General features: G+C 42.0%; 1 protein-coding gene across 2 annotated transcripts in view; it reads right to left on the bottom strand.

Annotated features, from left to right (window-relative positions):
• cdh23 (cadherin-related 23) overlaps positions 1–18,336 on the bottom strand; it is a 150,053-nt gene that overhangs the window by 59,182 nt on the left and 72,535 nt on the right. For both annotated transcript variants that reach the window (XM_086121828.1, XM_086121827.1), the window contains exons 10-16: positions 17,132–17,320; positions 14,242–14,391; positions 13,657–13,815; positions 3,435–3,499; positions 1,876–2,113; positions 432–537; positions 101–228 (exon numbers count right to left, since the gene is read on the bottom strand). In XM_086121828.1, the coding sequence (XP_085977954.1) occupies positions 101–228; positions 432–537; positions 1,876–2,113; positions 3,435–3,499; positions 13,657–13,815; positions 14,242–14,391; positions 17,132–17,320 (1,035 nt within the window). The remainder of the gene's footprint in view (positions 1–100; positions 229–431; positions 538–1,875; positions 2,114–3,434; positions 3,500–13,656; positions 13,816–14,241; positions 14,392–17,131; positions 17,321–18,336) is intronic.

Genomic DNA, 18,336 nt, shown 5'->3' with positions numbered 1-18,336 from the left:
ATACTTGTTCAACACAGTACACATGGAGCATATGTGTGTGTGTGTGTGTGTGTGTGTGTGTGTGTGTGTGTGTGTGTGTGTTTTGCAGGGCTGTACTTACGATAACCTCCACTGTGACAGCGACAGTATTATTGAGGGCCGGGTTTCCTCCGTCTTTGGCCATCACTGTCAGATGGATCGTTCCACCGGGAACCTTTTCGTAGTCCAGAGGCCTGGTTACACTGATCACTGATGAAGGGAGAGTGGAAGAGAAGATAAGGCTTCCCAAAATGGTGAAGACTTTCCACAAAATTCTATCTAGGGAAATGTGTCCATTGATCCATCCATTCACTGATGTGAAATGAGAGGTCAAGTGTGTCCAAACTTTATCCTATAGCCTAATGTGTATTGTATTCTTGAAGTTGGCCTCATATTTGTTGTGCTCAGCACACCTGCATAACCTTCCACCATGATGATACTGAAGTATCCAGGAAAGGCCGAAGCTGAAATGATGGTGTATGTGATCAAGTTGTTGGGAGGAGAATCCTCATCTGTTGCCTGTGGGCAAGGAAAGGAACAGAGGAAATATATACTTGTACATTTTGAGTGAGTAAGTGAATAAGAGTGCACAAAGAACAACAAAAAACAAAATCAGTGCCAGCATGTTATTGTGGACATTTAAGCTGGTTACGGCTATTTGTCCCAGGATATTAAAGTGCCAACTCAGCTAAAAGATGGCCAATTGAAATCTTTCCAGGGCTAATCCACAACATTGAGAACAACACTCCCTCGTTATTTTGTTGTTGGCTGGACTTAGTCGCGACTCTTCCAGTGTACGGGACGTCACTGGCATCATTCTGTTGGGCACCTTGTCAAATCTTCAGGTTACATGCATGAGCCCACTCGTTGATTTAAATCCATTTTAACAAGGACAACCACAGGAAACAAAATCCTTCTGAGGAAACAACAGCAAATTCTGTCTCTGTAACACATCACCTCCTTCTGTCTACTTATGGTATTTCTACTACAAGCCACTTTTCACATAACTGTGGAGTGGTGTTGTGGCTCTTTCTGCTTGTCTTGTGTTCTCTTTCAAGGCAGAATGCTGACCCAGCCTTTGGTGAAATTTGGCTTCCCAGCTCCTCCAGTAAGGCATCTTATTCATATCAGAAGCGTTTAAGGTTATCTGAGACCTTAGGTGTCAAAACTCCGGTCCTGGAGGGCCGCCCTCCTACATGTTTTCCATCTCTCCCTGTTGCAACACACCTGATTCAAATGACCAGCCTATCAGCAAGCTCTGCAGAAGCCTGATATTGATCTTGTTTATTTGAATCGGCTGTGTTGCAACAGGGAGAGATGGGAAAACATGAAGGACGGCGACCCTCCAGGACCGGAGTTTGACACCTATGGCTTAGACTAATCAAACACAGTGAGCCGGGCGTTGAACCAAGTAATCGCTTGAAGTCCTGCAGTGTAAACACACACCACTACTGTGCACTGCGGAACCGAAAGCAATCGCTAGACGCTCTGTTACAAGCCATGTAATAGGCTTTCTTGAGGGCACAATCAAAGGAAGTGCTGAGCCATTAGTTACCATTGCGCCTGTGCACCTCTGGCTTTTTTGTGGCAGTGACAAATAGCCAACACACCGGGTCAGCCCGAACTTCTTGGATACAGTGCACACAAGTACACAACTACATGATAATACAACAGGGAGAAAAACAGGGAACTAGGTGAATGAAAACGTCAATGGAGAATACACTGCATACTGAGGTCTGAAATTATTTCCACATCAATAAAGTCTCTGACTACGTATGAATGACTCATAATATCGACGACTTATCCTACTTCTAAATCTAAATCTTCAAGTATTCAGCATTAGCAGTAACCCCTCACCCTGACTCGGGCCACTGGCTGGATAGCCTGTTCGTTCTCTCTCAACGAGCCTACGTACACCTCCTTCTGGAAGAGTGGCGCGTTGTCGTTTACGTCCAACACGTTGACTCGAATTCTCCCGGTGGTCTCCTCCCCACCTCCATCTCTCGCCAACACAGTCAGTGTGAAGCGACGCATTAACTCGTAATCCAAACTGGCCCGCAGAATCACCCAGCCTGTCTCAGCATCTAAGGAAAACCTGCAAGAAAAGACAAATAATTGGATTGATGGTCTCAGCTATAGAGACATCACACTGGGCCTGATTTATTTCTGTATTTATTTTTACCAAAAAAAAAAATCCGAAGTTAAATCGTGTGTTTACTCAACAATTTGCGAGCAGCGTTGTTGGACCGCGTTCTCTTGAATTGCAATAAGATCCAAAATAGCGGGCACAAATTGCATGTTCAATCACTCTAAGAGATTAAGAGATTGTGCGTTGGCAACAGGTGTAGAGATGGCTGTATTTTAAAATGGGATTTGTGCTTTAGGTCGCGCTGATGTTTTTTATCATGATTTGGGATCATTTGGAGGAGCACCTTAAGTGGAAGTTTAAAGTTCTGGAATTGGAAATGCCATTGAAAGAGGGAAACACAGATTACTGAGTTACAGAAAATGATCTCCATTGCTCCGATGATTTGGGGAAAGCAAGCAACCGCAGAAGCCAAGTTTTGTTCGATTGAACTCATCTCAAGTGAGTGCCATTTGGACGTATGGGCCCTTCCCGATTAAAATTGCATTTAAAGGGGAAGTCAACCCCAAAATTTTCTTTCAGAGAGCATGTTCTATGCAGCTCCACTAGTCTAAATGCGGCATTTTGATTAATATTGCGTTTGTGGAATATGAGTTAGGTAGTAAAAATCCACCCGTTTCGATCCATCTGAGGGGGCGGCCATTTTGCCACTTGCTGTCGACTGAAACTGACATCACAGTTGCTTGGGGCTCAGGAAACAACCATTTATGGCTCAGCTTCAGAAAACCGGTGAGCCGTGAGCTACTGTGATGTCATTTTCAATTGACAGAAAGTGGCAGAATGACCGCCCACTGAGATGGCTAAAAACAGGTGGATTTTGCTGCTTAACTCATGCCACAAACACAATATTAATCAGAATGCTGTGTTTAGACCGGTATAGGCACGCAGAAAATATTGTGAAAAAAAAAATTGAGGTTGACTCCACTTTAAAACCTGGGACCGCAAACCCTGACATCTTCTCTGAAGAGACCAACACCAATTGTCACAGAACACTGAAAAGATCCAGACACACGAAGATGTCATACATTTTGTCATATGCCATGACTGCTTCAAGTGACTGGCTCCAAGTCAGCCCTTAGCACATTCAGAAGCTCCAAAATTGCATTGCTGAATAGCTCAGTCACATTTTTTTTTCCAAAAAATGTTGATACAAGCAAAGAGGATACTACCCCTCCCGAGGGCCTCCTTTCACTTTGATTTCCAATTCCATCTTCATAGCCGAATTCAAGAAAATAATTTATGATAAAATGTATTTGGAGATGAATCTTACTGGTCTGGCTCATCGCTGAAGTAGTAACGAACAATACCAAATGTGCCAACGTCCCCATCTGTAGCCTGCATTAAAAAAAAAAAAAAACAGTTGGAAGAAACAGTTGTCACAGTCATCAAGCAATAGATTTCTTAGAGCAATTAGTGGATGTTGATACAGAAAGTAAAGCTAGGTTTAGTATATTTGGTTCATACTTATTTTATATCTAGACATGTTTGGACAACATGACCATAAAGAATATAACTGTACAAGCTGTGTGGGCTCTAGCACAATTGTTTGTCAACAAACACCACACACACGGTGGATATGATGCGTCTATTCTGCAGACATGCTTTATTTTGCCATCATTTCAGAAGAAAAAAAGGATGGAGAAACTACAGCCCCTAGGCTACAGTATACATGGCCTGTGAGAGTATAAATAATAAATAAATAAACCTTCAGAGGAACTTTTACATAAAGCTCCCAAACATTGAACCCGCAACAGCTCATCATATGTAATATTGAACATCTGTTTTATCGGGGAATATTTTGTAAAAAAAAAAAAAAAAAAAAAAAAAAAATTGGTGAAGGCTATGACCCTAAAAAACCCCCCAAACAAACAAAAAAAAAAATCATCCACCCATCTTCTATCCCGCTTATCCTCACGGGGGTTGCAGGTGTGCTGAGCTTAAACCAGCTGGGGCGAGAGGCAGGGGACAGCCCGAACTGGTTGCCAGCCAGTTACAGATTATAATAAACTTAAATTTAAAATCACCATCACTGTCTCCAGCCCTCTAAATGGGAAGGTTGCATCACCAAGGACATCCAGCATAAAAATTTAATCCTATGGACTCGGTGTAATGACCCTTAATATATTAAGAATTTTCAATGACCTCTACATTCTTTTGCGAAAAGTTGTGGTAATGTTCAGACTTTGTATCACAGTTTCAGAGACAGTACAAAGGCTACAGTTACCATCTGCTTTTTCCCTTCTTGTCCAAGAAAAAAAAATGTAAAAGTCACCACGATGTTTTACTCAAGTCTGTAAATTCATGGGAAGCTTCCTCCACGTCATCGTGGATGGTAAATCAATGTTTCTTTTGAATGTCCACACCTTTGTTGTTCAATGCACTGAAGCACATGCTGCAAACTTGCAAAGAGGGACAGACACCAAATACATACAAAGTCTTTGGAACTCCAGTCAGATTCTTTTATTAACCTCTGAGGCTTCCTCTGCGGTGTCTCAAAGAGCTCATCCTTAAATGCAACTCATCTCCTTCTCTTCCTCTTTATTTTGGAATTTCTCTTCATCCCTCCTTCTCCCATTCCTCCTTTATCTTTGCCCCAGTCCTTCTGTCTTTACCCCCTCTCTCCACATTGCATCCTCCACTCCACCTCTCTCCATTCTCCCCATACACTCCCTCTCCATATCTCCTCTGCACACTCTTTCCCCTTGATGCTTCTGTCTCTCTTTTGCTCCTTCGCTCCCAGGTGAGTGACAGGCCCATAAGTGCTCCAATGATAGCAGTGCGGGTGTTAGCGTGACAGCTATCGAGGCGGCGACAGAAGCTCCTCTGGGGAACTATAGTATCCCTCTTGCCTTCGCGACAGAAAAGGAGAAAGGGAGCAAGAGAGAGAGATGGGTGAGAGGTTAAGTAGTAAAGGTGATAGCCATCTTTTCTTCCCCGCACCATCAGTCATTAACTCCCATCCGCTGAACAATCAGCATGACAGTGTGGACAAGTCACTTTGCCAACTACAAGTCAAAGACTTTCAACTTTAGCTGCATACAAGCCCACTTTAGATCGAGGTTGTAAAAACTGTTCCTACTGCAAGTTTACTGCAAGTCAGAAAGTCAAAATTCCAAAAGTAGTTTCGTTGATAGTTGTATATGTACACTACTTATACTATATTTTGAATATGACTGGACTGTGAATGTCAAATGGTTAAAATATAGACTGCGCTTACGTATGATAATCAGCATTCGTTTTCAAAAAAGTTGTTAAGGAGTTGGTGCACATATAGTCAGTGAGCTGCTGATTGCCAATATAAACTCTAAAAAAAACCACGGGGCCTCAGGCACTAACTACAAAAGAGAAATTAGTTTTCAGTTGACCAGTTTGGTTAAATGATGTGTTTCTTTCCATCAGAGAGGGGAGGCCAGCAGGCAAACACACTTATACTATGTGTGTACATCTCACAATATATGAATACCTGGGAATGTGTTTATGTGTGAGTCCACACGTCTGATAATGGAGGCACTCTGCGTGATCATGTACAATAAATGCCTGGTTGTAATGAATGTGGGTGCACACACAGTGTGTGGATATGTGTGTGCGCACGCAGATGTACGCGCATGTGTGTGTGTGTGTGTGTGTGTGTGTGTGTGTGTGTGTGACTACACTGGTGGAATCGAATTGTATGTTTCCAGGAGTATTCAGGAATATATACTGCATGACACCCAACAATTTCCACTCTTAATCCACTATTATTATTATTATTATTATTATTATTATTGTTATTTTTATCCATCCAGCCATCCATTTTCTGATCCGCTTTATCCTCACACGGGTCATGGGGGGTGCTGGAGCCGATCCCAGCTGTCTTCGGGCAGAGGTGACGTACACTCTGAAGTGGTTACGAGCCAATCGCAGGGCATACAGAGACGAACAACCATTTGCGCTCACAGTCACACCTAGGGACAATTTAGGGTGATCAATCAGCCTGCCATGCATGTTTTTGGAATGTGGGAGGAAACCGTAGTACTCGGAGAAAACCCACGCAGGCACAGGGAGAGCATGCAAACTACACACAGGAAGGCCAGAGCCGGAATCAAAGCCTGCACCTCTGCACATTAAGGCTGACGCGCTAACCAGCCGACCACCGTTCCCATAGGTAATGTCATTTCTCCAAACTATTTCAAAGTGTGTATTGTATACATGTTGTGTAAAGTATTCTTAATAATTCAGTAGTTTAATACGCAACATTGTTTTGCGGTTCGATCCTCTCAATTACTGTCCTGCTGAGCACAACCATTCGCACTTACAGTCGCACCTAGGTACAGTTTAGAGTGATTCATTCAATTCCCATTCATGTTTTTGGAATGTGGGAGGAAACCGGAGTACCTGGAGAAAACCCATACAGGCACGGGGAGAACATGCCCTTGTCTTTAGCAGAGGACGATGCGTCAGTAAATTTTGCCGGTCCATCATTCGTCATTTGCCAGAGGCCGGGCCACCCTTCCCACATTGTCAGCCTGTCATTATTTCAAGCTGACCAATGTCTCCAGCAATCGCTCTCTGTCTATCTGATATACATTCGGCATACATGACCCGTACCCAAAGGAATAGTTTAAAAAATAAATGTCACCACATTTTAACAGGAGACCATAAACATAAAGGTGTATATTTAATATATAGACATACGGTATATTAAATATTAGACTCAAAGATTATTGATCACTGTTGTCACGGCAACTGATCAAAGGTAAGCCGAGTCCCAGTGCATCAGCAAACTTGTGAAGCATAACAGTGTTGATCTTTGACTTCAATTTAATCCCACATGAAACATAAAAGGTAAAGAGCACGCATGGATATAATGGTGACAGTAATAATTCTGACAGGCAGATGCTGCATTTTTGACATGTGTCAATCAGGTAACGTCGTCTTTAGCAGATGTCTCCATCAAATGATGACATTAAGGAGCCATCGCTCACATTACTCCAAAACATTTCTACCTCCTCTCTCCTAGGTGCTAGTACGTCAACAGAGAAGCAGGGACGTACGAATCTGCAGTTCGAGGAATGAAATGAGCCGAGAGTGAATGCTGTCCGCTCGACGCAACCCTGGTGTATATTTACCCCCGCGAAAAAACACGCAAGCCACATACTGTACATGTAGCGCGTTTTAGTGCACGAGGATGAATATATGCTTGTCAGCGAAATGGGAGTCTGTCAATGACAGACTAAGGAGGTCCGTCGATACTGACCTGGTTCGTGATGATTCTGGTGATGGACAGCTTGTGACATTTTTCTTTGGTGGTGTGATATGACATGTAAAATATGTGCCTTGGTTCAGTAAAGGTTGGGAAATCATCCAAATGTATCAAACAACAATCTGTACAGATTAAAGACGACAGTTTCAAAACAAATACACTCAAATCCATGTATACATACTGCCAAAAAAAAAAAAGAAAGAAAAAAAGGAACTCTTCACGCTTTGAATATGCCCTTAAGACACACAAAAAAGCTAGTTTGGCGAAAGATCACATGTCCTAATTTGAGACTATGACAAAAGATTTAAAACCAATTTTCACAAACCAGAGGGGCCATTACATTTTGGTGTAATCAGTAAATTTGATTATGCATAAATTTTATTTTAAAGGTAAAATAATATACCTGTTGGTACTTTGGGTAACAGTATAAAACACCCATATTTTGGAACCCCATAGCACCGCTAAAATTCTACCCTAATCAAGATCAGTTTTGACTAAGACTGTAAGACAGTAATTAATGTGTTTACAATTGCCCTTGCCGTCTGCATAAGTGCTAAACTAGACTACACCATGCTGTTCGGTGTTGTATCATTAGTTTGCTCGTGTGTTCACGTGACACAGCGGCAGTGGTCCACTGTTTAGTTTGGAAAGCTATAATTATTCCAAGCACATGTGAAGTGGCAAAAAATAGCCTTTAACTCAGAAGAAAAGCAAAGAGGCACAAAGAAAAGGTGGGGGACTGTATTGGACGCACAAACTGGAGATCCAGTTTGAGCTGCCAGTGAAAAGGCTTAAAGCAGCTGGCAGCTCTGAGTTGCTGAAAGGCCTTCATCCTCCCCCTCTTTTTCTGCCTCTGTCCTCAATGATGAAGGAATGAGATTAGAGAGTTGTGACTACACTGAAGACACACACTGAATAAAAGGGACAAAGCAGCAGTATCATTGAACGATGAGGGAACATAACTGACATCAAGACACGACACAGACACAATAGACATGTTTAACATGCAGCCATAACTAGGGCAGGGATGTTCTTTTAACGCAAATATGCCATTTAGTGACACGATTAAAGCGCACGCCATCCCATTTATCTGAAATATATTGTATTCATGCTTGATATTTTGTCATAGCAAATGAAATGGAAACCAATTCACCATGTTTTTGGGATGATTTTTTTTTCTTTATCTACAGTATCCTCTTACAAGGGATCCTTAAACCAACTCCTCTCCTTCATGTACATCCACTCATCCATCCATTTTCTGATCCGCTTTATCCTCACAAGGGTCGCGGGGCGTGCTGGAGCCTATCCCAGTTGTCTTCGGGCAGTAGGCGGGGGACACCCTGAACCGGTTGCCAGCCAATCGCAGGGCACACAGAGACGATCAACCATTCATGCTCACACTCACACCTAGGGACAATTTCGAGTGTACATCCACCGGAGATACATCCACTCATTCTATTAGTATTAGAAACCAGCTCATCACTGGCAGGTTTAAATTATATCTCTCTTTTATGCTATCTTGACAGAAGTCATAGCGCACATCTCTCCAACCAACCAACCAACCAACCAATGACTGAATCACTCAAGGATTGAGCCAAGGAGTTTTAGGTCTCCTGACACCTCTTTGTTCGATAAGCTTGTTAAACCATATTAACCCACAAAGAGCACAAAAATCAACGGCGAAAAAATACTCGCATTGTAATCGTAAAACAATGAAAAGGACAGAGGAGACATAGACTCTGTAACCCTCCACTGCAAAATCACATTGATTTCTCCTCACGTTAGCAGCTGCTAATGTCTAAAGTCTCAAGAGTAAAAAAAAACAAACCCAAAACTAAAAGGCAAAGAGACGAAGTGAGAGAGGAACGGATAGAGACAAAAGAGTAAATCACAATAAATATTTATACTGATAAGTAACACTGTAAAGCATAAATATTAAACAGCTGTGTTTGTGTGTGTACTTATGTGTTGGTGCAAGTGTCCACGGGGATGCAGGAGTGGGCACTACAAAATGCATCAGCTACCTCTGTGCATCAGCTCTGATCAGACGAGCAATGAATATTAACCTAAAACGAACCTTTCAGCAACATTATCAGATTGCTTGTGGGGCACTTTTGAGAAGAGCTGGCAACAACGTGCATAATTCCAATTAGCATAGGTATAAAGCATTGTGTAAACATGACCCAGACTCCACCCTATCTAAAGTCCTCTCTCTCCAAACCATTGGGATGGTTCTCAGCTAGAGAAATGCACACAGCACACACTTCGTGACAAGAAAGCAGTCATTTTGAGTTAAAAAGAGCTATCTCGTAGCACGTGACCCTTATTTGATGGCTTTCTTTAAATATAAAGGTGCACGTTCTCTAAAGAGGATCCTTGATGAACATTTTCAAAAATACTTGACTATTTTTACAAATTCAAACCTATTGATGCCTAAGTACCGGAGTTAGAGGACAGATGTCACTACTAAAGCGTCACAGTGCAAGCGTAAAGTGCTCAACTAAGTTGCAGAAGAGTACGAAAACTCAGCTATAATAGAGAATTTGCATTTTAGCTATTTTACAAAGCCATGCACTAACTGAGACAAGTAGTTGTAAAAAAAAAAAAAAAATTATAATAATCACAGACCACCGATCAGGCGCCCCTGACAACACTGATAATCTCGTCTTTATCATGAACTGTTTGCTTCTTGATTTTTAGTATGGTTTGAGGAAGAAGAAACATTACACCCACTTCAAGGTTTATTGAAATGATAGCAATATATGTCTGGACATGAAGACCATTCAAATGAGAAGGCCATTGTTGCTGGGGTTTTTTTGTAATAAAAATCATTTGGTAGCCATCTTTTGCCCATCACAGACATTTGAAGCCTTGAGGTCTCTCAACACATTTCGGCGAGTAGAGAGAATGAAGCCGTGGAGGACAATCAAAAGAGACGTTACAAAGTCATATGGCGGCTGGTGACAAGACATTAACGCAAGGTTCATTTGAGAGTATAGATGCTAGATTTGTAACAACAAATAATGTACAACTGTTTATGATTTTTTTTTAAAGCCACCAAAGCTATTTAAACAGTTTTTTTTTTTTGCTTCTATAAAACCAAAAATTGGATTTGCTCTGTCTTATTTTTCAACTTTGATGTTTGTTGATTTATTTATTTTCAGTTTTGGCAATGAGCAGGATAAATATATAGACAATGGAGAAGTTGTTTTGCTCTCGTGTCATCTGATTAGTGTTTCCTGTCCAGGGAACACAAATGTTTAATCGTTGACCCCAAAGTTTTGAAGGTATCCATCCATCCATTTTCCGAACCGCTTGATCCTCACTAGGGTCGCGGGGGGTGCTGGAGCCTATCCCAGCCGTCTCCGGGCAGTAGGCGGGGGACACCCTGAATCAGTTGCCAGCCAATCGCAGGGCACACAGAGACGAACAACCATCCACGCCCACACTCACACCTAGGGACAATTTAGAGCGTCCAATCAGCCTGACATGCATGTTTTTGGAATGTGGGAGGAAACCGGAGCACCCGGAGAAAACCCACGCAGGCCCGGGGAGAACATGCAAACTCCACACAGGGAGGCCGGAGCTGGAATCGAACCCGGTACCTCTGCACTGTGAAGCCGACGCGCTAACCACTGGACTACCGGGCCGCCCAGTTTTGAAGGTAAATTTGCTAATTCCTCTCAGTCAATCCACAAAACATAAATATGACAAAAGTGTTCATAATGCCATTCTTTGTAAGGCTGTTGTTTCATATTAAACAGACAGTTTTATGAAGTTGATGGACAATAATGAACAATGTTTAAGCTGGCAGCTGGAGACCTCATGGGTATGTTGCACTGACTCAGTAATTTAGTTAAAAAGATTAGAATCCAAATCATCTTTATTGGCCAAGTATGTAAAACACAAAAGTAATTTGTCTCCAGTATATATGAGTCACACTAGTATTGCAACAACAATCAACTACAACAAACAAAGTCACGGCATAAGTATAGAAAGATCTTCTGTAATGTAAGGGTACCATTGTGCAGTAGTCGCGCCCAGTGACAGGTGTGCGACAATATGTAAAGTCATCGAGCAAAGATAAAGAAATCAGTGGTGCAATGCAATACTATGACGATTGTGCAGTTGGTGCAAATCCAGAGTTCAAAAACTTGACATGTTCCATTTCTAGTCACTGTGTAACTTGTTTATATAATAATAAAATAACAAATTGTTTTTTATCCATCCACCCATCCATCCATCCATCCATTCAGCATTTCCTACCTTGGTGGCTGCTGCTGTACTTTCCAGATAAGGTTTCAGTGAATGTGAGACTTTGTAAAGGGCAATATAAGCGCATTGCATTTATCCTTTTGATCAAATTGAATTTTTCATCTCTTGGACTATGACATGTTTTTTTCAGAAAAGTGCAAAAGATACGAATCAATTCAAACCCGGTTCACCAACATCAGCATAAATAGCGAATTGGGAGTTTGAGTGCAGGATACAGTAACACCCACTTCAGAATCATTCCAGAACGCCAGCACCAAAAGTGTAACCCACAATGAGGAAATACACTTTAGACATGTTATTATGGCATTTATGGTAATTTTTTTCCCTATCAATGTAATAAAATACATTTGAAACAATACAAAAAAAATTGGCGTGCATAATATATGAAGATCAATTAATACAAATGCACACGTTATACATACCCAGAGAAAACCCACACAGGCGAACATGCAAACTCCTCACAGGTAGGCCAGAGCCTGGATCGAAGCCACGACCTCTGCACTGTGAGGTCGACACACTAACCACCGGACCACCAGGTCATCTTAAATATATACTGTACATACTCCACAATTTTGAATGTATTTTTGTCATATCTAAAACCAGATTGAGGCAGCATGGCAACATGACAACCAGTGGAGAAAATGGATGGATGGCTGAAACTCCGACCTCAACTTCAAATAATTCCTCATGACCACTACAAAGACATACGGGGGTGACCACTCACTTGTTTATTCAGACGGCAGCATGAAAATAAACTGCCTGCTGCATTCATTGCATCACAAACGTTGTAACTCACTGTCTAAAATACTAATGAACTAAATTATGACAGAGTCACACTGGTAAACAAATCTGTGCAAACACATTACTGGACACACACACACACACACACACACACACACACACACACACACACACACACACACACACACACACACACTCTTACACAAAACACTAGATTGTAATCATGTGGGCTAACTAATAGAGCAAAGCCTACAATGACACTGTCTCATTTTAGCCATGTGTTGACTTTGAGGGAGTTGAAGGAGATAGTGTGTGTAGTAGCTTTGTGTCTGTGTGTATGTACGAGTTTATTTCCATTCCGCTCTTTTAGTGAACAGCTCGCCATGAGTGGCTGACATCTGTTTAATGTTTGTATTGTGTCTTCGGTGGCATTCGGTGTGTATACGTGTATTCCAGCCGCTCAGACAACGGACACCTTCATCTGATGGTGAATATGTGTCCATGCCTGTACAGACCTCACAGTGAGTCTTCACATCTTTTTCTCTTGACAGCCGGCTCACTCTCTTAACAACAGTAGTCCGTATTCTCAGGCAGGCTGCACAAAAGCAACATCGGCCAGACTTACCGGGTATTAGATTGCCCTGCAATCTCCATTTCATGAGCACCAGTCTATAAACACTATTGATTTTCACACAGAAGGATTTGCACTTGAATCAAGTGGAATGCGGGTGTGGCTGCTTGTGTTGACTGGCAATAAATAATAATCTCGTTTTAGAGTTTTGTTGTTTTTTTTAACAATATGCATGATAGTAATGCATGTTGGGCAAACATACTGACTTGGTGCCTTAATATTATGGGATATGCTATGGTTTTATTTCCAGCCCAACACCTGCCCAATGGTGTTCTCCAATGCTGTTCCCATTCCTAAATAAGTGGTATAAGAAAAAAGCCACACAAATCAGCTGAGTTGGAAACATGACTTCCAGGGAGGGACTTTAGACCACCAAACAAAAACGTCAAAAAAAAGTATGACTACTGATGATCATTTTACTTGCAAATAAGCCTTGCTCAATGTAAAATCTGGACCTGCCTGATTGAAGACAAAGCTCATATACTCACAGGATAGACACAGGTTTATTGGAGCTTTCGCCATTCACTTTGTTGTTGGCAAGAAGTCTTTCATATGAATTGGGTATTCAGCATTCACTGGGTTTCGCGCTTTTTGAACACTCACCAGGATTCGAAGCAGTGAGGTACCGCTGGGTGTATTTTCAGGGAGACTGATGTTGTAGAGAGATTTGCTGAAGATGGGTCTGTTATCATTCTCATTGATCAGGTCAATAAAAATACGGGCGAATCCCACATGGTCGGACATGGACTCATTGGCAAAGAGCTGGATAGAAGAGGAAAAAAAAGGTTGTTTAAGCTGACGTGGATGAGATATGCTGATTTAAATCAGTCGTCTAAGGACACAGAAGGGACACATCAAGGTCTCAAAAACGTCAGTTTCTAAATTGTGGAGTTCAAATAAGTCTTCAGTGTTGTGGAGGGGATTCTTCATATTCGTAAAGCTGGCTACCAAACAATTTAGAGCATCACTTTCTGAACATCCTTGTTGCTCAGAAATGGCTCCTGTTTAGATCAAGTTCATTTGTTTGAAAGTTTGAAAGACAGGGCAAACTTGCTTTGTGTTCAGTCATCAAAGGAATTGTTTCAGTGAACCTCCGGAACCGATTTTAGCAGTCCGTCTTCCATGCCTCCTCTTTGTTTCTTTTAAAGGGGACAACGTTTGGATTTTGTTTCGAGATCCGGAACTTACGGAAAAACTGTAGCTGCGGATACGCTCGTAGTCTAGTGGCATTGCAACCCTCATTCTGATGTCAGCACGCCCTTGTACAGCCGTGGGGGAGATGGTAAAATATTCGGAATTGTTGCCCGTCAGGAACACCTGGAACATGCTGTTCACCCCCTGTCATGGATAGCATCAGAGTTTACAGAGTATTATTGAATCAGACAAAAAAACAATTGCGGTATGAGAGAAGACAAGTCTTCATATGTTCAATGAAGGCAGATTTTAAAAACATGCATTAACAGTAGCCTACATGCTTTAAAAAAAGATTCATAGTTGAACAAGATGATTTAATTTTTTTGTGTGTCGAAATAAATTGGCATTTAGAACCATCATTTTGTATTGATTTTGGGTCGGAAGGGGGTGAATACTTTTTCGCAGCACCGTGTGTGTGTATGTCTAAAGCATTTGTAGAGAGAGTTGAGAGGATGAACGCAGGCGGCTACACAGTGCTGCCGAAAACTTTCTGATTCCACTTTCTCTGTCTGGACATTTTGTTTGGACAGTCTCCAAAGGGATTTTCCAGTGATTCTTTTTACATTTGGAGACATATCAGAGTATATGATTCTGTTTGTTTTAATGCATTTAAGAAGTGCTTTATGAACGGAAAGATGTGTTATGATCGCTGATGACAACCGTGACTATCTACCTAAATACAGAAACGTACATCGGGGATTTGGTTCTGGCTCACAGAATGCTGCTTTGTGTGGGTTGGAGTTTGAGTTGGAAAAAAGTGCAAACTATTGAGGTGGCTGTAGAGTAGGCACTTTACAATTATTAACTATGGTGTGCAAATCCATTTCGATCCAACGTGAAATTCCAAATAAACTCTACAGAGAGATCCTAATGTCTTAAGTCTGCCTTTCACATACAGATAATCCCTCAAGTACAAAAGTATGAATATAAATCAAGGTAGGGTCAAAATGACACCCCAACCATGCAAAGTCCATGGCTGCCTTGAGCCAAGAAACCATCTCTGGAGCCCCGCCATCCTCTTGAAAGCTGCAGGGCAGCCGGTCGCATCCCCACCGTGTCAGACGGAGGAAGATGAGTGCACGGGTCGATTGGTATTTTGCTGGCAGCTCAAATAGCCCCCTTGTTTTTGTTTTTATCTGTGCGAGAACCATTGTGGCTGATGGCTCCTATTTAAAAGACCATCCAATATGCAGGGATGTCACCTCAAACTGCCCATAAATATAATTGCTCGTCCATTTACTTCAGCCTGTAGAAGCCCCTGATAAAAGTACCCTGTCAGGAGTGACATCCACAAAGTTTGTTGACAGGTTCCAGTCGAAAAAAGTTTCATAGATGGCAGCCAAGCAGAAGAACGGATGGAAGAACTAACAGCCAACGAGAGAATGAGAGAGAGGTAACTACCACTTGTGTCATAGTCTCAAAAAGAAAACATCTGCCCATAATTCCCTGCACTACAGGAATGTATGATTCCTGTGCAGGTGGTAGCGGAGTGTGAATGAATGTGCACGTCATTACTGACATGTGGCTTTTATCAGATCACGACAGTAAATCAAAACAAAAAACAAATTACCTCGAAAACATGCACGTGCATGTGAAAAGAATACATCGAGCTCTACATTCCTTGCTTCCGTACTCCCCTGTAGTAGAGGAGGGAATTCGAGAACCGGTTCCAACTCATCGATTCCATCGGAAATGTGCACCTCCATTATTATCGATTCTTCCTTATGATGCTGCCGTGTCAAAGTTCAGCAGTATTTTGGCCACGGGGGCCAATTTTTTGCAATGTCATGTTGCCGTAGCGCAGCCAGGTGCATATAGAATGTGGAAGGATGTGAGTGAGAGCGCCTGCGTAATGCTGAGTTTCACAGCTAAGCGCGAGATCACAAGGGAAGATAGGTGTGTGTGTGTGTTTTGCAGAATATAGAGATGGCGACCGGGGGATTGTTTAGTTAGCCACAGAATATTTACTGAAACTATTGTGCAGTACACCTAATAAAGCCCCATCTTCACCGTGTATCACACCTGCCTCACTCTGGTCGATGAAGTTAACCCCAAAAAGGAGAACTTTTGACCTCTCCAGACAACTGTCAGGTGACAATAGAAGCAGGAAAGGTTAACATTGCATGAGCGTAGCTGACTCCATTCAAGGTTATACCCATTTCAGAAAACAAAGAAAATCATGAAAAGGAAAGTTATACAACACTACATTTTACACTGACAAAACTAACAAAAACTAAACATGCCCTTTGCTTTTTGTCTTTGTCAATTAATTTAATATGTGAGTTTTTGGGGTTGGTTTAAAATATATTTATCTATCTCTCTTTACCAAATCGCCATCATAAATCATAAAAAAATCCTGTTCCATGCAGCAGTGCATAACTTATTTAAACTTTTGCTCGCATCCAGGCTCCCTCTAGTCAAGGTATTTTTACGGCTTTTCGTCTCCTCGCTACCGTCCCCCACCATCCACTTGACTAGTAGTTATCTGACAAATTCCACCCTGACTGCTTCTGTGCCTAAATCAATCAGGGTTGACTCGCTTTCTGCTTATCTGCACCCACGGTGATGGATTTTCCTCGTTAGGCATAATTCGATGCTCTGTTCCATCTCTTCCAGAGCAAATTAAATTGTAGTGTGCAATGTGCAGGTGTCGGCTGCGTGCGCAAGCATGTGCGCAGCATTTGAGAGCGAAACAGACAGAGTGAAAGCTTAAAGCCAACTGTGTGTGCGCATGTGTTGTGACTGACTGAGAAACAGATAAGGCTAATGGTTAAGTGGCAGGAACATTAAGTGTGCAGTTTAAAAATGTCTAAATGATTACGATTGATGGAGAACATTATCAAGTGGACATTATAGTGAGGAGCAGCAACCACGACCAACCCACCTCATCCTTGTCCTCCGCTTGAATGAAGAGGGGCAGCGCAAAGCCCACCTGGGCAAGCTCGGTGATGCGGACGCGGTACTCAGAACTGTTGAACTTTGGGGCATTGTCATTCTTGTCAATAAGCAGGATGGTGAAGGTGGTCCTAACTGTTGCGTCTGATGGACTGCGATCTTCTTTCAACTCGGTGGCCTGCAGGGTGGCACGCGAAGGAGGCAGCCATTGTGTGGATGACGAGACAAAGACAAGAGACACAATACTTCACACTAAATGTAATTTCTGATGGAAGCTGCCAGCGCACAATCTAGACAGGCATTTACAGCTTTTCATTTATCGAATCAAAAGGAGCACACACTGAATCAGAGGGCTCAAAGTGGGGCCAAAGGAGGACCCCCCATGTGTGGACCAATACACACGCAGACACAATGAGATTTAAGAGAAAATAGTGCAATTGAGAAGACCTAATTATACAATTTCTCTCTCTGGCTGGCTGAGTATTGAAGCTTCTGCAAAGTAAAAAAAAAAAGGGGGGGGGGGTGCGGGGGAGAAAGATAGAAATGGGCTCGGGCTTTCTATGGCCTGATGATCGTTGGCAGAGGAGTGCTAAAAGCAGGAGAGCATACTGCTTGTGTCCAGAAAATAAAGATAATACAGCCTCAATTATCCCAATGTCACTTTACCTTCATAATCTCAGCATTATCTAGCCTAAAGTTGAAAAATTAGTCCTATTATTCTGCCTTATAAAAATCAATAGCACCACCACCACCACCAAGGAGGCATGAGCTGAGAGAAAATGTAGGTAGGGAAAAAAAAATCTATAAGTACATTTTTGGGTGACATTTTCTTTCCAGCACGTTTACTTATTCTGTTTTTCTGCTTTATATTTATTGATTTCAACTAAAAAGATGAACTAAGGGTGGAACACGTTTGCAAGTATCACTTTGTGTTAAACCAGAGCGAGAGAGAGAGACTCTTGGTCTCGCACTCAAAAACACGGTCACCTGCAGCTTTGGATGAATGTGAAAAGCAACTGAATGTGCAAATAGGTGTGTGTGCGTGTTTCTTTTTGGGGGGGGGGGATGGGGCATTATAGATTAAGCACATTTATTGTGGAGCTCAAGTGCAAATGATTTGACTCAACCTAACATTGAACTTTACACTTCAACGTCACAGTCACACTGACAACAAAAGCTCTTTAATTGTGTATC

This window comes from Hippocampus guttulatus, chromosome 10 (assembly GCF_054856545.1).
Source record: "Hippocampus guttulatus isolate MCC_2025c chromosome 10, RoL_Hgut_1.0, whole genome shotgun sequence".
NCBI lineage: Eukaryota > Metazoa > Chordata > Actinopteri > Syngnathiformes > Syngnathidae > Hippocampus > Hippocampus guttulatus.
The sequence above is the reverse complement of the archived record's forward strand: the minus strand, read 5'-3'. Positions and strand labels throughout refer to the sequence as shown.